Below are 25,351 nucleotides of genomic sequence, written 5' to 3' on the forward strand. Positions count from 1 at the left end.
TAGCTATAAAGTTAACTGCAGTTAATTGTCAATCTTCCTTTATGTTTTGCAATTAAACTACTTTTGCTAATGGTTTTCAGTCCCTGGGTTATTTTTTTGGTTCTCAACAAATCCGTTAACAAGGAATGAGAAGCAGAGAAGCGTGTGCCCATCATTTGTCAAATTTGCTAACTTCTTTTAAAGCACCTTTGCTAAAATGCTTGGAAGGACAGTAAGTGAAAAACTACTGGCAAAACCAATGTTCTTTAAAACATGACTCATCGATTTAATGTATTCATGTCACCTCTGTTCCTCATGGAGAACCCACAGTTGGTTGTAATACTCATAGAGTGCCAGACCTCAATGTAAGGATAAAGACATGCAATCTCTGTTTCTACTTGTAAAAGTTCTTTCTGTATTTTTATTAAATTGATACTTGCACTATATAATGTCAGTGTCTACTGACATTGGTAGTATTCTTGACTTTTAAAAATTTGATTATAAGAATTGATTTTATATTTTGGTCAACAGATTTTCCACATGACATATGATCTCGCCAGCGCTGTGGTGAGAATTTTTAACCTCATCGGCATGATGCTGCTCCTGTGCCACTGGGATGGCTGTCTTCAGTTCTTGGTACCACTGCTGCAGGACTTTCCACCAGATTGCTGGGTGTCTCTAAATGAGATGGTTGTAAGTAATTCGTATTATTTTACACTGTGTTTTCTACGTTTTGCCAACAAGTTCTAAATATTTATGTTAGAATGATCTAATTAGCCCCATAAATGGTGAGAGAAAACTTAATTTTGCTTCTATGGATATAAAATCAGATGTTTCTGTTTCTAGAGCTAAAGTTTATTTACATGAAATGTTCCAGGGGGATGTATATGTTACAGCCTCTATTTTTTAGATATCTTACTCTGTGTATATTGAGACATTTTATTTCAAAGGTACACACACATATAGTCATAGTATTGTACAACATTCTTTTAAAAATGCCTACTGCTCAGAATAACTTCTTTCTTTCAACATGATTTTAGCATTTACTGTGTTCAAGACATGCAATTCTAGGCATTGTAAACATGCAGACATGTTACATCAGTGTAAATGCAAATGAGATATGTATGACATGCAATGATATTTCAGATAGTACTTCCTTCTAGTGAAAACATCATGGGAAAGATAGCCTTTAAACTTTACCATAAAAGACATGTAAATATAAAAATATCTGTGAAATAGAAATTTGATTTACATAGTTAAGTGTACTTATATTCACATTTAATTTTAAGAGCATTCATTTTGATATACATAGTGCAACACTCACAAAGGAATGAAACAATTGTGAATTTTTTAAAAAATTAATTATTTATTTATTTTTGGCTGTGTTGGGTCTTCGTTTCTGTGCGAGAGCTTTCTCTAGTTGCGGCGAGCAGGGGCCACTCTTCATCACAGTGCACGCGCCTCTCACTGTCGCGGCCTCTCTTGTTGCGGAGCACAAGCTCCAGACGCACAGGCTCAGTAGTTGTGGCTCACGGGCCTAGTTGCTCCACGGCATGTGGGAACCTCACAGACCAGGGCTCGAACCCGTGTCCCCTGCATTGGCAGGCAGATTCTCAACCACTGTGCCACCAGGGAGGCCCGTGAATATTTTTAATACATATATTCACAGATATTTGTTCTCTCTTTAAGTTCTCATATTTTCTTCTTGCATTATATTTTAATTACCTTATATTTAATAAAACGTTATTTAAGTTAACTGCACATCAGAATAGCCTTCTCTTGTGTTTCACATTTTATAGGTGGTAAATTTTATGAGACTTTCACAGAATTTTAACTTTGGCATAAATTGAACACCCTCTTCTTTTCCGGACTGTTCTATTATTAATTTCATAGATTGTTATTGTAAAAATGACATAGACATCTTAAGAATATACATTTTTGTCTCCTAACCAATGAAGCTCAGGCTTTGTGTTTGAAGGCAAGAGGGGTTACAGCACATGTTGAGAAGAATGTCTTTTTTTCTCCCTTTTGTCTCTTCTTGCCTACGTATTTTTCTCCCTTCCTCCCTCCCTCCTTTCCTCCATTCTCTATTCCTTTCACTCCTTTCTTTGAGGCCCAGTATTCACCTGGATCTCTCCTTCATTTCATTCATATCTGCTTAAGTGTCACTGCCTCACAGAAGCCTTCCCTAACCACCCTAATATATTACCCAATTTGTTTATATTTTATCTTAAAAGAATTTAGCAACACACACGCACATGGGCATGCACACACACACACTTATTTGTTATTTATATTTTTCTGTGTTCCCCACACCGGAGCATAAGTGCCATTCAGTCAAAGAATTTGTCTGGATTTTGTTCTATACTTTATCTCCACTGCCTACAACAGTGCCAAACATAGTAATTTGTTGTAACCTAGTCACTTATCATCAAAAGTTTGAGAAATGTTCTTTATGGAACTTTCTGTATCTAAAAAACAAACCAAGGAGTTTGATCAACTCACTTTTCAAATCTGTGTAGTCTCATTGATTATAGATCTGTCACTTTTCTTATCACTGAAGAAGCAAACATAAAGACATACTAAGATATTTGGGGATGAGGAAAAAACAACGGCTCTTATAAACTCACGGCTGACTGAGTGAATAGTTATAAAAAACACTAACACCGCTGCCAAAAGATGATTCATCATTGGCACCAACTAATATTTAAGTTTGCAAATAATTATTATTTTAAATTTTCTCTATGTATCTTTTAAAAAATAGCAATTGTCATTATTGAAAGAGTAAAGGAATTGTTATTAGGTATCCATAAATGGCATATAATTGTATAATTATAATATTAGGAAATATACTAGTTAATATGTGTAGTGGTAAACACATTTAATGAAGAAAAATTTTAACGTCTTGCTCATTTTTCTTTAAATGCCTGTATATGTGCCTATTTGTGTCTGTGTTTGTTTTTAATCTAACATAGTCAAACCTTTGCTATGTTCTGATGTTGAACAAAATACCTTTCCTGAATTTGCAATTTGCTTCTTGGGTTTTTTTCTTTTTGGCTGCAGTTTTACTTAGGAAATTGGCTCCCATTTTCTTTCACATTTATTTAATATTATTTCCATGTCTAACTCTAACGTAGAGCGTAGGAAAGAGTTAGGTCTTACATTCAACTATAAGGACCAGAAATTCTTCTATATTGTGAATATTAGTGATATGAAGGAGATAATAACCATAAAAAAGACAATTTTTAATCAATAGAGAATCTCAATAGTATCTTTTGACCTTGAAGATATTATTTTCTATCCTAAAGTTATTGAGTTCTCAAAAAACTTCCATCCGTCACAACAAAACAGAGAAAAGTGTATTTACATACAAAGAGGGTTATAAAGGAGAAATGAAAATCCAATATAAGAAAAAAGCACTCTATATTTACATATCATGCTTACTGTATACAAACCCCAGTGCTTTGAGAAAGGCTATCTTATTTGGTCCTCACAGCAGAAAAATGAGGTATGCACTATTCTCCTCCATTTTGCAGTTCAGAAAACTGAGATTTTTAGAGGTTAAACTAATTGTTCAGTGTCACACATGTAGTAGATTATAGAATCAAGATTAGAATGCATATCTATCTGACTCTATAATTTCTGTTCTAAACTACGTTAGAATACCTTATGTTGCACAGATTATAGAAAACAGTTTAAAAAAGTAGTTACAAAAAAAGAAACTTGTAGTCACAGCACACCGATTATAGTAAAAAGTCACTTGAAAATCAGCATTTGAGCTTTGACACTAAAAAGTGGCAAGACTGATAGGAGACATAGATGTAGAAAAAGAAAATCATATTGGGAAGGCCAAAATTGGAAAGCCAGATCAGGGTGGATGCAGGACATGATTGATGCTAGTCATTTTGGGGTCTGGGCTTGACAATTGTGCTTTAACATTTGACATTGGTACTAAATGATTTAAGCTAATGATTAGGTAGAGTGTGCAGCGAATTCCTTATGCCTTCCTTCTTTTCCATATCATGCTCTTAAATGGTTTATAGTTTTAAGTACTATTTTGAATCCTCCTTAACCATTTTTGCATTTATATCTATATTCTTATTTTCATATATATATATTTTAAATCTTTCTTAAACACATTTGCATGTATATCTATACCCTTGTCTCTCTATATATTTAAATCCTCCTTAATGATGTTTACATTTGTATTTATATCCTTATCTACATTTATACATTACTAGCTAGTTATCCATATATGCCCTAAGATGACAAATTCAAGAGGCATTGCCATAACTATACTATATCACTAACTGGTAATTTGTTCAATATATTTATTGTTATATTAACTATTTCTAATCTGCATTTTATTCCATAGAAGTAAGCTCAATTCTTCTTAGCTAATTCCTTTCCAGTCCTTATAAATTCCACTAAAATAATTGCTTAAGTGCTGTTTTTTAAAAAGTCAGTCACTCCATTTATATATGACTGATTCATTTTGCTGTGCAGTAGAAGGTAACACAACATTGTAAAGCAACTATACTTCAATAAAACTTAATTTTAAAAAACTCAATCACTAACCATGGTGGGCTACTTGAACTGAAGAGGTAAGAGATACTGACTTGCAAAATGCAACCTGAATAGGAATTAATCTTGCTATGCGTTTGTAATATTTGCTTTTGTTTCATTCAAGAAATGTTTGAATTATAGATTTCTGTCTGAATGAAAATCTTGGATTTGCCAGATAATTAATGTTTAACAAGATTAATTTTGAAAATCTTGTCATTCCCATGATATTTTGTGACTGTGTTTTAGGTGTATCACACACACTAAAATTGTAACAGTTGATAATTAAAGGGATCAGAGGCAATGGGTTTTTGGTTTAAATTATAAAATATTATAAAATACTCATTTGAGAACCTAACTAAGAAAATAAAAAATACAATGCATCTGAACTTGCATATTAATCTTGACATAATTTAGGGAATAACTTTACAGAATAAAGGATTTGCAGCTAAATAATACATTCCTAGAGTAATGCATCTCTAATTGAAATCTTCAGGTTTACTGTCAAGGAGTCTACAGGGTTTCTCCCAGCAATCTGGTAAATATATGGATACATGTTGGCAATAGTTCGAAATGTTTCAATGTAAGCATATTATGAATTTAGTATCAACCTAAATACAGCATCTGAATTTACCTTTGTGGTTGAAGTGCCATGAGGTGCTATATAAAATAATTCTGGCATATACGCTTAATAAATACATGATCCATTTATACCAAATGAAGGCTTAATGACATGATATTAGACGTTGTACAAATTTTTCACCATAGGCAAAATGGAGAAATAGGTTTGAAAACTAAGTCATTCCTTACATAGTATATAATTTGTGTGTTAAACTACATACTCTAGGAAAACTAGTTCTATAATAATCATCACTGTATTTACCTTGTATACAACTATTTGGTTTCAGCAAACAAAACAAAACAAAACATCATCCATCACAATAAATTTAAATTGAGATGTGTTTATTAATTTATTTTTGTTAATATTTTGTTTGTAAATTTATGTCTGTTTCAGCTTTACAAGAACTATAAGGATGAGAAACATATCTAGTTTTATAGTTGTGTTTATTTGAGTAATATCATCCTCAAAATGATTTAAGCCAACTCAAACATCATTCCTTATAATGTTTTATTTTCTTGTTATTTGAGGGAATCTATGCATTATTTCATCTTGAGAGATGCCATTCTAGAGGTCAAGCAATGTGCCTTATAAGTATCTGCGTACCCCACATGTCCTGTACCACTCTTGCACATATTACTAAATAAATATTAATTATTTATAACAGAATGGGTAACTAACAGCAGCATTTGAAAATTATGTGTAAAGGAGTTATTCTATTATGCATTTAAAATGTTGTTCCTTGGATAATTTGTGTTATAATAATGTGTACATCAAATGATTTCTTCAAAGATATGTAATCACTTGACCAACTTGTGGGCAATATAACGTACTCAAAATTCATGAAATCCAAATCAATGAGCTTCTCGAGCCTTTCATTTCTATATAAATAACAATATTTTTCAGCAAAACGTTAAGATGTATGAACAATACTAACTAAGACTATCAGAGGAAAAAAAAGATATAAAATGTCTGGAAGAGTCTAATTAATAAAACCTATGTGGAGAAAATAAGAGATTTGATTGAAAAATCTAGATTACTGTGCAATTTTATTTTCATTTGAGGTAATGTGTCAGGGACACTTACTAATAACCAAGAGGCCACACACTATGCACATTTTCTAGCTCCCTTCCAGTTGGATGGGGCCCTGTGATAGTGATGGTCAGTGGGCTCTGAGTGACAGTATCATATTTTACTTGTAAGTCTAAGCAGTGAAGAGCTGCTATGCAGTCCTCCAGTTATCTTTTTCCTCTCCAGAGGCATGTCTTTTAATGTGTAAACCACAACATAATATAGCTTATCTTGGCTCTCCTAGACAGCAGAATAGAGAGGGAAAAAAGCTGGCAGAATTGAATTTATAGAGACCCATTCCAGAATTGCGTCTACCCCTGCAACCTCTGTGATTTTAGGCAAATCGATTAACTTTACTGTACTTCAGCTATGAAATGAGGGTATATTATTTACTCTTTCACTTAAGCAATCTTATTGAGTACCTGCTTTGTGCCAGGCATTGTTGTAGGCGCTGAACAAGCAGTAGAGAATGACACAAAGTCCCTGCCGTCAGAGTGCTTACATTCTAAAGAGCTTTTGTTCATAGTACTTCTTCCTAGGTGTAAAAACTATACAGAGATTAGATAATTAGATTTCCTAATCTAAATGAATAGAAAATTATATACAAAATTATGTACAAAAGTCATTAATATAAATTTGAATTGTGGCCTCTGTAATGTATGCACTGCCCAAAGAGCAAGGAGACAAGTGCTAAGGAAGTATTGCCCTCTTTCTGCTTGCCAAGACAGGTACACTTGAAAATGTGGCCATTCTTCCAATTTTTCCCTCCCTAATTTAGCCACCCAGAAATGCTTCTTTTTTTTTTTTTTTTTTTTAAACTCACATAACAGTGTGCTAGTGGCAGCCTTATGTGGATTGAGATTAAAGACTATAGGGGGTATAAACCAAGGGGTGTGGAGACACAAAATAGGGAGACTTGTATTTCCATTACTGTCAACTGGTTTTCGATCAGGAACCTTCGACAAAGAGTGGGGATTGAGACTCCAGTCACTTTTAGCTCAAAAACTGTAATAGTCAAAATAAACATGTGCTGGGGGGCTAGAGTAAAAAGAGCTGTTTATTGGTTTTAAGTGAATGATTTGGAAAAAAAAAAAGGAATACATATTATTCATATGCAATTCCCCATATACAAGTAGAATACTGAAATTTAGGATGACTATATTATTATCTATTGATATTCTAGCAAATGCATAAAGATAAAATTAAAATAGATTCACTCTTTGTTTTACAAAGCCCATAAACTAATTAGATAATGACTGATTGAAATAATACAACTGAGATAATATAATTAAGACATGAAACTAGATATTTCTTAATTAAAAATGTATTTCTCCTCTCTTGAGGTCTAGCAATGTATTTCAGACTTGAATTCTATACATTATAAATTATAGTATTACATTACTGATTTTTTTTCTAAGTACAATGTGTTGCCTTAACAGAATGTTTTAAAGCCCTAACAAGATGTAATTAATTTGCTGACAAGTCACTATGTAGCTTTACTGAGAAAAAAAGTGCATTCATAGCTCTGATGAGTTATAATAACAAAGTAGGTCAGCAGACTGCTGAGTGCTGTGAATCTCCTTTGTTGTCCTGTTTCTGCCTATTAGGAAAGCCAGCCTGGTGACTCTTCTCTATTAGATAGAAACACAACCTCTTCACAAAAGTGAAACAGTTCACATGGTGTCTTCTTCCTTGTCAGACATGTATTCTTTTAGGGGAATCAACATATGGAAATAAATCATAATCTGACATTTTGTTTTCAAATGAAATGTACATTTCAGAAAACCTCTAACATGAATTACAGTTCCATAATAGAGAAGGATAAAGGATATTACTTAAATTATATATTAGCTATGACTATAGTAACATGCTTCAGTGATAACAAGACCAATCCGTAAGTTCTAAAATTAGTTTTCTTATATAGACTAGCTTTCAAATTTAAGCAACCAATGGCTAGACCAAGCTCCGTTCATGACATTACTTTATCTAAGAAGTGGCACCAACTAAAATTGGAAAAGAAACAAAATATCTTACAGTTCAATATTTTCTCCAGGAAGATTAATTTACTAGACTTTGCTCTCCATCTCCATATATATATTATATATATATAATATATATGAATTTTGTGGAGACTTTCACAGATGTAATGTAATGGTACATGTAACACATTATTGTGTCTATTCTAAATAAAAGGAAAGCACATTCATTCCCATTTTGCAAATGAATAGTCTGACCCAGAGAATTGTTATTAGATTTACATAAAGCCAGAAGCAGACAGTATGGGGACTGATGATGAAATCAATTTTTTCCCCTGAATTAATGCTGAACCTACCATAGCATTTTACTTCATGCGCCCCAAAGACCTTCATCCACTATAAATTGTCAATTCATGTTTACAGAAAACAACTATAAATTGATTGTACCAGTGTAAGAACTTGGAATATATATGAAAATATTTGAAAAACTCATTGCATTTTGTATGTGTATGTTCGTTTTACTACTTTCATAAAACTGAAAATCTGGCAAAGAAAAGATATTTTAACTTCCCATTTATTCTGAATTTCTCATTTACTTAGGTATCACATGACATGAAGAAAGCCACGAAATAAGTCAGGGATATAAGAAAACAACAGTGGGAACATTATCTGAATCTTAGCATAAACATTTTCATAGTCCCATTATATACTCCATTATTTCTGAGTAGTTTTTAAAGATGCAATATATTCTGGAAATGAGTAATCACTATGAAAAATTGAATTTGGCTTGTGAACCTTTATTTTATTTCAGTTATTTTATATATATATTTACAATGTGCCAAAGTGTATAGGCAATTTATCAAATAAGATATTAAGAATATGTACTACAATCATTGGCTGGTCTTTTTTATGCTTTGAGGACATAGAAATGGGTACAGTGTGACCAGCATTTAAATACTCTTCTAGTATTACCAGCCAGGTGACTCAGAAACATAGCTCTACCTAAGGAAGAGTTAATTAGCACCTGATTCTGCTATACAACCTGCTGACTCATTCCATGCCTAGAGTTGTGAGCACATTCATCTGTGGACTGTAACCGTTTATTCTAATTGTATAAGCTTGATAATGATGAAAAAATCACATAGGAAAATTGAGAATTCACCACCACCACATCTTTGTAATTTATAAAAAGATATATAACAGTGAACCCCCATATAGTCTCTATACTCCAATAGCATCTTCCAGGGCATATCATAAAGCCAACAAAATTTTTCTCTAAATGTATTCTAATGATAGAAATAAATATTAATTGTAATATCTATTTACAGTATCCACCAAAGCAATTGACTTACATACACAGAGCATTTTGAGCTACCCTTTGTGGTCAATGTGGTAATCTAAGATCATGATTCCTGCATGTTTGGAAAGGCCTTCCAGTATAAAAATTAAAAAAAAATATTCTTTAATTTCAATTGTATTAAAATGAGGACATTATTCAGTTTGACCATTTCAGTTAGGAGTAAATAAACTATGTTTTCATCCTTTAGGTGATTTTTTTTAAAATGTATTTGTTCTAAGGTAAGCTATTGATTCATATTTTTAAAAAATATTTAGTTAAATAAAATTATAACATGATTGGGAAAAATACCATTTCAGGCAGTACCCATTACTAGCTCTTCACTACTCCCAAACTAAAACTAAAGCATTAATGCTCTATTAAATCATTACAGTCTGTCTCGCACTTTTGTAATCTGCTCTCAACTAGGTTATCAATTATTAAGGAAGAAGAAAAAAACAGAAATTTGGCATATGCATGTAATCAGTAAATCAAATTAAAGTTTGTATTATTCTATAACAATTATACAAGTCGGTCTCCTGAGGGTAACTTTCCATTTCACTCGTTGATGTTATAATTTGTCTATAAGTTTTCATTATTATTTAACCAGAAGATCAGAACTTTTTAAAAAATAGCTCTTTAGAAAATGATGAAAAAGATTCCATGTATTTATTTTTATACAATGAAATATATAAACACGGAAACCTTATAAACGATAGGTCTGGATACCATTTATATCTGAAAATTTATGAGAAGGACATATTCTAATGTCTCCTAATGTATTTCTCTATCATTTAATTTGTATCATAATGCATTGGGTGAACAAATTTAGTGTTCTATAAGAATTAAATGACAACAAAATTTGAAGGAGAAAGGGGAAGATAAACCCATTATTTTACATAAGAATAAAAACTAAAAGACAAAAGTAGAAGATTAGGAACCAAATAGTTAATACAATAAAGATAGATAGCCTTTTCTCCTTTAGGCTTTGTTTCTACTATTGAGGTCATCGGCCATTTTCACTAGATGTCTTTGAAGCCAGCTCTGTTTCTTCCAAAGGAAAGAAAACATACCTTTATCATCACCAGCTATTGTTTAAGATAGCTGGTTTCTTTTGCTGAGCTATAGTCTCATTAAGATCTTTTATTTCTCATCTAGTAAGTAACAATATGTTCATGGGTATATTTCTACCAACTTTTTTTTATAAGAACCTATTACAGTACAGAGTTATAACTTCTACCAGGTATCTAATATTTAGTATATGCGAGAATTCCCTGGTGGTCCAGTTGTTAGGACTCCCCACTTCCACCGCAGGGGGCATGGGTTTGATCCCTGGTCGGGTAACTAAGATTCTGCATGCTGCGTGGCCAAAAAAAAAAAATTAGTATATGCAATCAGGTATTATTATTATTTGATTCTTTATGCATCTATCGGTTTTGTGACATTCAATCACAACCATGCTCAACAAATTGTCTATATTCAGTTATGAATGAAGAGCTGATTAATTACAATGGCATAGCTTAACAATGCTTCTTTACCACTTAAAGATACTTTTACATACAATAACCAATGTTATGAATATATTATGACTAAAGGAGACATTCAAAAGATCTGGTAAAGTTCATAAAGAAAGTTGGTGATACAACTACATCTAGGGCAGGAGTCTCCTTACTTGCACTAGCCCCTATTTTCCATTAATACATGAATGAAGACTTGTTGAAAACTTTGAATGAGGAAATCATACATCCAGATGATTCAGTAAAATAGAAATTCCCTTCCTTTTCATTGCTTTCTTAATATAGAGCTTACCAGACCCTTCTAAAGGAAATAGTTTGAGGATAGCCATAAGTAAAACACATGGCCTTGGATTTCCAATATTCTAATGTGGAGATAGGGGCATAATGACACAAATTCTATGGTAACTCATCAAATTTGGTGAGTTAAGATACGTGATTGAAATATGGGTTTCTTTAATAAGAATTTGACCTAATTGGAGCAGACCATGTGTCAAGTAGGTGCCCATTTACTGGAAATCTAGTATGTTAGAGAAGATTGAAATAAAGAGGTATAGAGAAAACATTAATAAAGAGATATTATTTAAGGGACATACAGAAGGTTCTAAGCTAGTTAAATAGGGGAGGGTTTGTGGCACATCATAGCACTGGGAATGGGTATCGGTGATGGAGACTGCACACTTACTCTCCTTAAAGCAGAATATTGACAAATTCCTGCCTAATGGACGAAATTATTTCCTAAAGCAAGCAGCAGTGATGAGTGTCTATTTCAAACAAAATTGAAGAATTTGTTAGTTAGTGATAAGTGATAAGAATCAGAAAGGAAGCATTCAAATAATCTTGAGCTAAATATGAGAAATGGTATTATTGTAAACTGGCTAAGCATGGTCAAGCTCTGGAAATAGATTGGTTAGATTCATCTACTGGTTCTCTCATACTTACTAGCTGTGTGACCTTGGATAAGAGACTTAGCCTGTTTATGCCTTGGTTTTCTCATCTGTAATGTGGGGATGATGATTATATTTACTTCACAGAGTTTGGAGTAAATGAAGGAACTTATATGTGCCAAATATATAGAACAGTTCTTGTTAAATTTCTCAGCTCAATACACACAAGTTATTAATAGTTGTAGTTGTGTGTGAACTACAGTTCATTTTTCTAGTCTATAAATTTGTACATAACCCTCCCATTAAAAAAAATAGTGATTTGAGAGCTTGAAGTAGAAGCAGATATACCCTTTACCTAGAAATATTAAATGGCATGGAAATAAAAAGTTTGTAATGCATAAGCCTGGGCAAAAACAAAAAAAAGGAAAAAACAGAATCTGAAAGTAAACCCTTGCTTTTATTTTCCTACCACCTACGGAAATACTAGAGAAAATGTCTGAACCCATAATGATAGCTGTAAATAACATTTAGAATGAGAGAAACATTAATGACATTAATAAAAGTTGGAGCAAAGACCAGGAAATGGATACCCCGTTCACTTGGGATTCATGGAATGATAATAAATGATAATAAATGACAGAATGTGGAGTACTTTCAATTTTGTTTAATAATGTCTTTTGTGAAGTGAAATATCAATATTTTAAACTGAGTAGACAGAAATAAACTCTAGGGAAATTGAACTCCAAGTCAATACTTTGGTACTCCAAATGGGCTGGACACCTGGCCCATGTGAATTGCACCTTAAAATGGTGATATCTTGGAGAAGAAATGGTGGACTGATTGCATAGATTCTTTCATAAACCATGAAAATGGGCAAAGCACTGATTGTCCATGGTATATGTAAATAATGCATGAATTGACAAAAAGAGAATGAAGAAAGATGCTGCTAATTACAATCTGATATGTTTGATGTTAATTCCAAACAAGACTCTGCATGAAATTATAAAATAAATTGTTTGTGAGCACTGAGAAAAGGTTGTGTTTATTTAATGAAAGCAAGTCAAAACAGAGCAGGCTTTTTCTCATTTTTATTCTTTTATATATAAGATATGAAAAAAAAAAGATTTGTTGAAAACCTTGCTAAGGACATATACAAGTCCACTATTTCCTTTTTGAGATGAACATTAGACTGGTACATGCAGTTTATAGAAGGCTTTCTGCAAGGTTTTTCATGACATCTTATTATGAAATATTTGGACTAACAAAAATAGAATTGGATGGGTTAATAAGTGGCTGAGTGCATGTTTTCTGCTCTCACACACTAAAGTGCAGATTAATAGATTGATGTCAATATAGAAGATGTTTAGTGGATGCTTGCAAGATATGATGTCTTTTCAACATATTAATGTGATCTGAGGTGTTTTCAGCATATCAATAATAATTTGACTGAAGCCACCAATGATGCAGCCAACACGGAACAAAAAAGACATGGCTAATATACCATGTTATAGATTAGTATTTAAGAAGATATTGTTATATAGGAAAATGAACCAAATCTAATAGAATGGATTTTTTTTAATGTTGCCAAACATAAGGTCTTATAATAAGAATCAAAAAAAAAAAAAAAAGGAAAAAGACAAATACAGGAATCAGACATGGCTCAGTCAAGGATATGAAAAATACATAGGATTTTGGTGACTATAATTTCAATATATGTCAATAATTGAGATACTATCCATGTTAAATAAATTTAAAAATCCTAACCGTCAATACTTTTAAAAGAAAAAGAATTAATTTTGGGTATCAAATTCTAAGATCTTATAATTCTACAGGTAATTATTTTCTTTACAAAAAAGGACATATTTATTTATTTACTTATTTGGCTGCATTGGGTCTTTGTGCCTATACGTGGGCTTTCTCTAGTCGCCGCGTGCGGGGGCTACACTTCATTGCGGTCCGCGGGCTTCTCATTGCGGTGGCTTCTCTTGTTGTGGAGTGCTCTAGGCACGCGGGCTTCAGTAGTTCTGGCACGCGGGCTCAGTAGTTGTGGAGCACGGGCTTAGTTGCTCCACGGCATGTGGGATCTTCCCAGACCAGGGCTCGAACCCGTGTCCCCTCCATTGGCAGGTGGATTCTTAACCACTGTGCCACCAGAGAAGCCCCGGCAATTACTTTCTGATCAGAAGATAGCCAATTAATTATCTCTTTCTTTTTTTCCTAATACCTTTATTGGAGTATGATTGCTTTAGAATGGTGTGTAAGTTTCTGCTGTATAACAAAGTGAATCAGCTATACATATACATATATCCCCATATCTCCTCCCTCTTGCGTCTCCCTCTCACCCTCCCTATCCCACCCCTCTAGGTGGTCACAAAGCACCAAGCTGATCTCCCTGTGCTATGTGGCTGCTTCCTACTAGCTATCTATTTTACATTTGGTAGTGTATACATGTCCATGCCACTCTCTCACTTCATCCTAGCTTACCCTTTCCCCTCCCCATGTCCTTAAGTCCATTCTCTACATCCTCATCTTTATTCCTGTGAAATATAAATCCTCACTGGTTATCTTTTATTCCTGAAATTATGCTTTTAAAACTATTTTTGATCCATTAATAAATTCATTTGTATATAAGACAAATTAAGGACATTGTGACTCATTAATAATTAACTTTGATTTTCAATAACCATTTTTCTCAAATAGCTCACTTTATTATTTAACAGAGTGTATAGGCATTAAGAAAGCATTAAAGCACATTTACATATTATAAAAACCTAGGGAGAGTGCAGCTGAGAGAATGGAATTATGCCAAATTGAACAAAAGAGATTTCATTATTTTTACACTTAATCTTTTCAATTATGTAAACAGGAAACAAAGCCTCCTTGTTTGCAATGTGTCTTTCTTTGTAGTACATCACTTACTCTGTAGCTGAATTTAGTTCATAAATTTATGTCACTCATTTTGACAGATCACTCTGATGAATTCCTTGATTGAGAAACTTAGAAGTAATGTGGCTCTGCTTCCACAAACCTTAACATCTTGTCTCATTTGTTCTATTTTTCTTTATTACTTGTAATAAGAAAAATCTTTAAAATTATAACACAAATATTCTCCTAGAATTATTAGTCATTTGCCAGTTTCCATTTGGAGAATGATCAGAGCAAAAGATTACTTATTGTTTAGGTTGCCGGAAGAAAGTCAGAAGCTGCACATTTCACATTTGACTTCACCAAAAATAATGCCATTCTTAATATAATTGTGATGCATCTGTTTGTTTTTTTCATTGCAGCCAAGTTATGGAAAATCGAACTTACAGTGGCTTAAAATGCTTATCTCTTTATTTAGAGATAAAAGAGATACTAGATCATAAGTTAACTCGTCCTCTCTCTATGAATCTTTCATTTGTGAAATTACATTTCTTTAGAGAATCCAGAGCAAAGTTGGGAGAAGGGATATGAAATAAACAACCAATCAACCAAACACCTGTAACCAATTTCATCAATATTAATAGAACACAACTAATCACAGCCTTTATATAGCTCATTTTTCCATTTATTTCCCAATAATTTGATGCAAGAGAGTTCAACGGCAAGAGAAATGGGGAAAGTATCTGAAATTTATTCTAAAAATTAATTCTTGACTATGGAATTAATGCAAGTTCAGCCCAGTCTAGCATAATGTCCCATGCTATACTTCATGGGACATACTACAGTTGCATATACAACATAATACAAAAAATCTTGCTTATCAAATAGTTATGTAATATATTTTAGAATATTACATTTAACATGACAGGAATGAAAAATATTTCACCAACTTTTTTTTTTAACATCTTTATTGGGGTATAATTGCTTTACAATGGTGTGTTAGTTTCTACTTTATAACAAAGTGAATCAGTTATACATATACATATGTTCCCATATCTCTTCCCTCTTGCGTCTCCCTCCCTCCCACCCTCCCTATCCCACCCCTCCAGGCGGTCACAGAGCCCCGAGCCGATATCCCTGTGCCATGCGGCTGCTTCCCACTAGCTATATACCTTATGTTTGGTAGTGTATATATGTCCATGCCACTCTCTCGCCCTGTCACAGCTCACCCTTCCCCCTCCCCATATCCTCAAGTCCGTTCTCCAGTAGGTCTGTGTCTTTATTCCTGTCTTACCCCTCGGTTCTTCATGACATTTTTTTTTTCTTAAATTCCATATATATGTGTTAGCATATGGTATTTGTCTTTCTCTTTCTGACTTACTTCACTCTGTATGACAGACTCTAGGTCTATCCACCTCATTACAAATAGCTCAATTTTGTTTCTTTTTATGGCTGAGTAATATTCCATTGTATATATATGCCACATCTTCTTTATCCATTCATCCGATGATGGGCACTTAGGTTGTTTCCATCTCCGGGCTATTGTAAATAGAGCTGCAATGAACATTTTGGTACATGACTCTTTTTGAATTTTGATTTTCTCAGGGTATATGCGCAGTAGTGGGATTGCTGGGTCATATGGTAGTTCTATTTGTAGTTTTTTAAGGAACCTCCATACTGTTCTCCATAGCGGCTGAACCAATTCACATTCCCACCAGCAGTGCAAGAGTGTTCCCTTTTCTCCACACCCTCTCCAGCATTTATTGTTTCTAGATTTTTTGATGATGGCCATTCTGACTGGTGTGAGATGATATCTCATTGTAGTTTTGATTTGCATTTCTCTAATGATTAATAATGTTGACCAGTCTTTCATGTGTTTGTTGGCAGTCTGTATATCTTCCTTGGAGAAATGTCTATTTAGGTCTTCTGTCCATTTTTGGATTGGGTTGTTTTTTTTTTTGTTATTGAGCTGCATAAGCTGCTTGTAAATTTTGGAGATCAATCCTTTGTCGGTTGCTTCATTTGCAAATATTTTCTCCCATTCTGAGGGTTGTCTTTTGGTCTTGTTTATGGTTTCCTTTGCTGTGCAAAAGCTTTGAAGTTTCATTAGGTCCCATTTGTTTATTTTTGATTTTATTTCCATTTCTCTAGGAGGTGGGTCAAAAAGGATCTTGCTGTGATTTATGTCATAGAGTGTTCTGCCTATGTTTTCCTCTAAGAGTTTGATAGTTTCTGGCCTTACATTTAGGTCTTTAATCCATTTTGAGCTTATTTTTGTGTTAGGGAGTGATCTAATCTCATACTTTTACATGTACCTGTCCAGTTTTCCCAGCACCACTTATTGAAGAGGCTGTCCTTTCTCCAAAAATTGCATGTTACTACAAGAGTCAACTAAGTCAGCAAAAATAACCAGTAATTTTTGTTTTCTAAATATACAATTTAATATGTAAATTGGACTGCACATAGAAAATTCTTTAATAATCACATGAAAACTTGAGGCTATCAAATTAAACTAGCATTTGAAAAATAAATAAAAATAACTAAAAAAGAAAATGCAGTCAGTTCAATCAAAAGGTTTTAGCCAAATACTATCTGATCTAACCAAATTGACTTCAAAATGGATAGCAAACTTAAATGCCTAATGAGCCAATACAGTAATATAGATGCATGAATTAGAGCCAGTGTAAAACAAAAAGCAACGTCTTGCCTCTGGTGAGCTAGGCAAAGCTTATCCTGTCTAAGGGACACACCTGCTCCTCAATGTCATCTGATAATTATCACATGGAAGTTTATACCCAGTGTTGGCCAGAACTATCAAGGAAAGCTGGATGTTCAGATTTTTATGGGAAATGCCATAACTTTTTAGATATAGCAACTAATACACACACAGACACACAGAGACGTACACAGATACACATACACACACAGCATACCTTGTTTTATTTCACTTCAATCTATTTCATTTTGCAGATATTTATTGTGTTTTTTACAAATTGAAGGTTTGTGACAACCCCCTGCATTGAGCACGTCTATCAGTGCCATTTTTCCAACAGCATTTGCTCATTTTGTGTCCCTGTGTCACATTTTGATAATTCTTGCAATGTTTCAAATGTTTAAAATTTATTATTTTATTTGTTACGGTGATCTTGATCAGTGATTTTTGTTGTTATTGCAAAAGGATTACAACTCACTGAAGGCTTAGATGACGGTTAGCATTTTTTAGCAATAAAGTATTTCTTAATTAAGGTATATACATTGTTTTAGACATAATGCTACTACATACTTAATAGACTCCAGTGTAGTATAAACATAACTTTAATATGCACTGGGAAACAGAAAACTCCCTGTGACTTTCTTTATTGTGATACCGGATTTATTTCAGTGGTTAGGAACCAAACCCGCAATATCTCTGAGGTGTGCCTATAAGCACAAAAATTATATATACATACACAAGTATATATACAAAATGTATATTATGTTATTTAATTATATATACTTATGCATCATTTTACATCAATATTATTTTTTAAAAATAATGTATGCCAAAATAAAAAATGACAGCAAGCTTGATTTAGGTCCAGTAAGCCATCAGTTTCCAACTTCTGAAATTTATCATTTAGTTCATAAGGTTGAAACCAGGATTACATGCTTTGTCTCTGCATGCATTGGTCCTTTCAGATTCAGGCCCTAACAGAATTCCTCCTTTTTCCTCCATTTACAAAAGGGAAAAAAATCGATTAATGTAAAAGAGACCTGGGGAACATAGGAGAATGGGAATTTGTCCACATTAGTGACTCAGCCTGCTGTTAGTGATAAAATCGAAAACATATCCAGCATCTTAAAATTTATCACTAGAGATGTTGTTCAGTTTTAACTATGTAGTGTCCAGGCTGTACTGAATACGATTTGGAAGAGTATCGTACAGTACTTAAGTATAAGACCTCCTCCCTCCACACCACAGGATCTGTTTGCATCCACTTATTTGCATGAGATTAGGATGCGTTAGTAGCATTTATCTATCATCTATCTATCTATCTGTCTACTTATCTACCTGCTTACCTATTTATTTATTTATTGACTGACTATTCTTGTACCCACTGATCAAGTGGGAAAATAGACTGATAATCAAACAAAATCTTGCCCTAATAGTTGTCTATTTTTTCCCAGGAATATAGAAAATAAACAAAATAAAGAACTATAAAAGATAATCCCAGGCAGCACAGATCCTATTAAGAAACCTCAAAAGGGAGCACAATACAGTGACCTGGGTCAAGCAGATCTATTTAAAGGCGCGTAGTCCAGGATGAAGGGACAGCTGACTGGTGTAGCTGTAGTGGCATGAGAGAGGAGTACAAAAATGATGTTGGAAAGATATCCAGGGACCAGCCAAATCACAAAGGGTCTTGTAAACCGCTGGAAGATTTGGGGTTTTGTTCTCTGTAAAATGGAGAACTGAATGAGACCCAGTGGCCTACGCTGTGAAAATCCCTCCCACTGCAGAATGCAGAGAAGGGAGTCCTATTTTCCTATTTCACAGAACAAGTTACAACACCAGGCACTAAGGGGCAGGAGTGTGAGAACATGTCTAAGTAAGGTGACAGCAAGCAAGTGGTTGGGCCGCAGCAGTGGAGCCCAGAGCAGTGCAGAGGTCAGCTGTGTGTAGTGATAGCTGCAGGCAGCAGGGCAGAGCAAGGGAGTTTGACCTGAGTAGTGAGGTCCGGATGTGGGGCAGCAGCTGCCCTCCCCTGGGGAGAGCAAGGAAGCACAGTGGCCTGTGTAAGTAGGTCAGACTGATCTGAAACATATGTGACATATTCCTTAGCATTTCAGGTGGAAGACGGGGCCTGAGTTTCTTTGGTCCTGAAGGTGGGAGTGGCTAAGAACTTAATTTAGATATAAATACTAAGCTGGCCTCATGTTTTTCTAAGGAGGGATAATTTGGGTAGATTTGTTCTTTTGTTATATCAGTCAGTCAACGAATATTAATTAATTGTCTGCTTTGTGCCGGGCACTATTGTAGGTACTATTATCCTGCCTTGGGAGTTCTACATTCTAATTGAACTTGTTCCTATACAAGGAATAATTGGGAGTAAGCCTGATTTTCTCAAGTATCATGTTCAGTGAAGAGAAACCAAAACAAATGTTTGATTTCTGGCAGTCTTGGAACTTTAGTGATGCTTGAGCTCTTTGATTTGTTTCTGTCTTCATTATTTGAAAGATTCTCAACATGTATGCCTATTGAAGCTGATGCTTTGTCAATATGTATAATGACATAAAACATTAAGGTTTGGGCTTCCCTGGTGGCGCAGTGGTTGAGAGTCTGCCTGCCGATGCAGGAGACACGGGTTCGTGCCCCGGTCTGGGAAGATCCCACATGCTGTGGAGTGACTGGGCCCGTGAGCCATGGCCGCTGAGCCTACGCGTCTGGAGCCTATGCTCCACAACGGGAGAGGCCACAACAGTGAGAGGCCCGCGTACCACAAAAAAAAAAAAAAAAAAAATTAATGTTTGATTTTTCTTTCTACCTTCCTTTAATCTCCTTTAATATCACTACTTCTAGGAAGTCTCTGTTAAAGTACTCTGTGTACTTGCATTTATATCGACTGAAGTCGTTAGGAATCCATTTTTAAAATTAGGCTACAATTGTAAAAGTAATATCCTGTTGGTTAACTGGCCATCTTCTTTTAACCCTGGAGAGCATCTTCCATGTCTCTATGAGCCATTTGCTCTGTTTCACTCTTCTTATGTAGTGATACCGAGTGACAACTTCACGAAGGTCAAACGAAACCCTGTTTAAATAAAAGGGAAATTTGAATTTGACTCATTTCCTTCTAAAAAAGACAACAGATAACATATTAATTTGCAGTATTTCTCATTTTAGCTAATCATTATACTTCATTTTTTTCTTTTCCTAGATGAAAAAACTTACTAGAAAGTATTAAATCACTCTGTGTATTTAATTTGAAGGCTAAAATATCATTTGGCCTGTGCCATTTTCTGATAATGATATAGTTTTTTTATCAGATTTGCATGATAACCACTCGGAAGCTGAAACATATATGGAATTATGTCAGAGAGAGAGAGATTTTCTTTGAGGCATATACTTCAGTTTAAGAAAAAAAAGTTACATTCAGGCTCCTATTTGTTTTTCTCTCCTCACTCCATCACCTAACACTTTTCTGAAAGAGAGAAAGCTGCAATTCAACTCATAAGGAAACTATTTCTTAGGTGTCTTCCAGTGAAATTTTAATTGACTACTGGTAGTTGAAAACATAAAATAATCAATTTATTAAATGGAGATAGGGCTCTATTAACAATATAATCATGAAGTGAGAATGCACACAGAGCATTCACTGAAATATATCTTCCAGTTCTGCAGAAGAGTCACAAATTTTCTTTTGACAGAAGAAAGCAATTCATGGAGCTTAAGCAGTATGCAGAAAATTGCAAAATTCTTTCAGTGCATTTGCTGTCATATTAAGCATCTGATAGCTGTGCATGATTATTTTCACAGAGGTTGCTAGGAAGAGAGACATAATTTAAATGCATATTCTTTCTGTAGCTACGGCTATGAGAAACATAGTTGGCACTACTGGGGACCAAAATAATTAGAGTATTCTTCAGCTTACTTGGCAATATTACTTAATATTTGTGCTCACTCTATGTTAGGAACCCTGATGCGCACCTCATCTCATTTAATCTTCACCAACTCTAAAGTGTGCATTGCTAATCTCAATTTTATAATAAAGAAACTTGAGTTCTGAGTCCTTAATATCTCTACTGTAAATGGTAGAGCTGAGATTTAAGTCAGGTTTGTCTAATTCCATGCCTCAAAAGCTCTTTCATGGCTTAGACATTCTGTCTCAACATCAGGACTTTGTTGATTATTTAGTGTCTTAGCTGGGGCTGCCATTATAAAAAGAAAAGAATACCACAGACTGGGCGGATTAAACGACACGTATTTATTTCTCACTGTTCTGGGGGCTAGAAAGTCCAAGATCAAGGTGTGTGTCATTTTGGTTCCTGGCGAAAGCTCTCTCCCAGGCTTGCAGATGACCATTTTCTCACCGTATCCTCACGTGGAGGAGAGAGCAAACTCTCTGGTCTCTTATCATAAGGTCTCATGACTAATGCCATCATGGAGACCTCACCCTTATGACCCCATCTAAACAAATTGCCTCCCAAAGGCTCCATCTCTAAATACCATCCCATTGGGGGTTAGGGCTTCAGCATAAGAACTTGGGCAAGTTGTGTGTGGAGGCGGGTGGAGAGACACAATTCAGTACAGAGCATCTAGGTTGTTTTGATCCTTCCTTCCAGTTTAACCCCAGCCAGGCACATCTTTCAGGTGATCAAAACTGGATGTGTCAGTATGTTAATTTTTCACGTGTCGTGGCAGCCAGTTGCTGATGGTCCTGCCTCCTGATATTCACACTTCGCATATTGTACCAGGGTTGGTTTGTGTTACCCAGAAAAAAAAAAGGTAAAAGTGCATCTTCTATTCTCTCTCTCTCTCATCCCTTGCTGGGGAGGGTGTGCATGGGAGCCACCTGCCCTGTGTGAGATGCCTTGTGGAAAGGCACTAAAGCGTCCTGCCAACAGACATTAGTAGCTGAAACTGGGTCCTCAGCACTCCTTTGGACGACCCATGCCTTGCTTATTTTTGGACTGACTCTCTCATGGGAGATTCTGAGCCAGAGGTACCCAGCTAAGCTACTCCCTGATTCCTGATTCTCAGAGACTGTATGAGAAAATAAATGTTTGTTGCTTTAAGCTGGTAAATTGGAGGACATTTTCCTGCACAGCAATAGATAACTGATGCACTTGGCATTATATTTTTTTATTTTATTTTATGTCAACCTAGCCAAAGCAGCCTTCAAGTCATTCTTCTTCTCCACTGAGAGCATCCCTCAAATCTTACATTCTTCATGAAAGTTTTTATTCACTTTGATACTCTCAGATTTTAAAGTTGTGTCCTGGGTTAAATGCATAATGTGACAAATTTGTCATATGCATACAATGAATGTGAATGTAGGTCATTAGGAAATATTCTTGAAAATAATAAAATAAGTAAAATGCCTCCACTATAAATTAAGAATTTGTGGTTATTTGGAACCAGAATAAAATCTGTCTTCTCACTACCTTCGAAGAAATTATTACTAAGCAAATTAAAAAGCATTTATAAAGCAATTATACTCCAATAAATATGTTAAAATAAATAAAATCAAAAGCATTTGTTTGTAAAAATAAATTAAAATATGTTAAGTAAAAACATTTCATAATTTATACTTTGTAATCATGTAATAGGAAGTTTACATTTACTCATGTCAATGACTATGACACAATGGAACTGATTCTCCTATGTGGCTTGAGCATATCCCATTTATTTATATCTAAAATTTGCATATGCATTACATTATTAACCTAATGTGTATACTTAAGCATATCTTTGCTAGTGTAATTCCCAATTAATACTTAAACTGGCATCAAAACTGCATTTCTTTCTAAAATACGCTGATGCTGACTTGCCACCAATTTTTAAAAATTAACGTATAGTTGATTTACAATGTGTTAGTTTCAGGTGTATAGCAAAGTGATTCCGTTATACATGTGCATGTATATATATATTTTTGTCAGATTCTTTTCTATTATAGGTTATTACAAGATATGGAATGTAGCTCCCTGTGTCCCTGTGCTATGCAGTAGGTCCCTGTTGTTGATCTGTTTTATGTATAGTAATGTGTATCTGTTAATCCCAAACTCCTGAACACACTCATCTGGGTCTAGAGTAGGGGTTTTTGATGTTTTAACATTGAGAAGGCAACATCATGCCAAGCAGAGTACTAGATAGAGAATTAGAAGGACTGAGCTTTAATCCAAGTTTTCCCTTTCTGCACTATTTAATCTTATAAATAGAACTTATTTTCTATAAACTCTTTACTTATCTGTAAAATGAGGAAGTTGGACTATTAGTAGTTAGCCTTAGAATTCTTAGTATTCGGTGAAAAACTGAGGACCAATATGTCAAATAAATGAATATGTATAAAAAATAAAGTCTAACTGATCTGGCTGAAGTAAGGGTGGAGCCCTGGAGTCTAGGCTTCCATCTCCCCAAGTCCTTCAAAGGCCCTGTCAATGTTGGGAGCATGGTGTGACAACCTAATGGATTAGATGCTCTTTAGCACTATTGTATTTATAATATTACAAAATTTTATTCAGTAAAGACCAGTTAACAAATATGTTATTTGCCATGGAAAATATAATCTGAATAAAGTGCTTTTCTTTTGGAGCTCTTGTCAATTCATAACCACTTCTTTTTACTAGCTTATGAATAAATATTACCATTTCATTGTCATATCATAATTAGTGACCTCTATACATAGGCCTATATCGAAATTCAACCAACCTGCCATGTGAAATAAATAAATGTAACAAGTGACACAGGTGTGATAAAATGCAGAACCTCCTCTCTTGTCTTAAGCATCAGATGTTTGAGCTAAGAAGAACATCTGGACCATCTCGTATAGTCTGTTGGGTTTAGGTAACAAATTCGTTATTGGCTGTGTGTGCTGGGCTTAAAGCCCATTGGACAAACCCTGAAACTCTGAGTAATCTACTGCCAACATAAAGTAAAAACTGTGGGAATGAGCAGATCTGTGCCATAAGGAGGCTTATCTGCTGACATTCACAGAAGCCATACAGCATGTTGCACACAAGTACTGTCTCTGTATCCTTCAAGTCATGTGTTTATATACATATATATGTATGTTAAATATTTGTAAATACAGAGGAAATTGAAGCTTAGTCTTTTTTGTTAGCATGCATGGGATAATTCAGGAAGTCCAGATAAAATGCTCAAATGATGGGATCTTCAGTATGGTTAAATTTTCTAATGAGCAGGAGTTCCATTTTGGTTTCGGGGGTGGTGGTGGTCTGTGAAGCAGATCTGAAATGCACACTCTCTTGAAAACATGCGAATATTTCATTTTCTGTAGTTTGTTTTTCCTTAAATGTTCTATAGAAGAAAACAATAGCTCTCATAATTATTAATTTTATCATGTTTGGGTGAGTTTATCTTTAATATCTTTTGCAGGGATTGTGAATTGACTTTTCTTTAAAGAATGTTAAAAGAAAATGTCATTGAGAATTTTGATTAGTAGATTTCAGATGATCAAAGTCTCATGTAATTCCTTTTATTCTCTTCATGAATTTTTAAACCCACACCCCATCTCCAAAAGTGTTATGAATGGCTAGTTTATTCTTTTATGTCTAACAGATCCCTTTGATTTTTAAAAAATTTAGTCCTTGTCATTAATAAAATCTAGTTGCCTGAGCCTTTTCTAGAATATAAATGTGATATTATCTTATTGATAGATTTTTCTAGCTGTTTTGCTGGAACCTATTTACCAAAAAGCAAAATCTATCTAATCTTCCTTCTTTATACATCACTTTACTAAAAAAAGGTGTTGTATGTTGGGATGAGTAATTTTTCAGAGGAAGTTAGAAAAGAAAATCAACTTTTTAAAACTTTGTAAAGTGAA

The 25,351-nt window shown here is 34.3% G+C and overlaps 1 protein-coding gene across 1 annotated transcript in view; it reads left to right on the forward strand.

Annotated features, from left to right (window-relative positions):
* HCN1 (hyperpolarization activated cyclic nucleotide gated potassium channel 1) overlaps positions 1 to 25,351 on the forward strand; it is a gene marked incomplete at both ends in the record, with an annotated part of 364,544 nt that overhangs the window by 201,700 nt on the left and 137,493 nt on the right. The window contains one exon of the mRNA XM_082836084.1: positions 511 to 672. Coding sequence (XP_082692210.1) covers positions 511 to 672 — 162 coding nt within the window. The remainder of the gene's footprint in view (positions 1 to 510; positions 673 to 25,351) is intronic.

Source organism: Leucopleurus acutus (assembly GCF_964270905.1).
Source record: "Leucopleurus acutus genome assembly, chromosome: 3".
NCBI classification, from domain to species: Eukaryota; Metazoa; Chordata; class Mammalia; order Artiodactyla; family Delphinidae; genus Leucopleurus; species Leucopleurus acutus.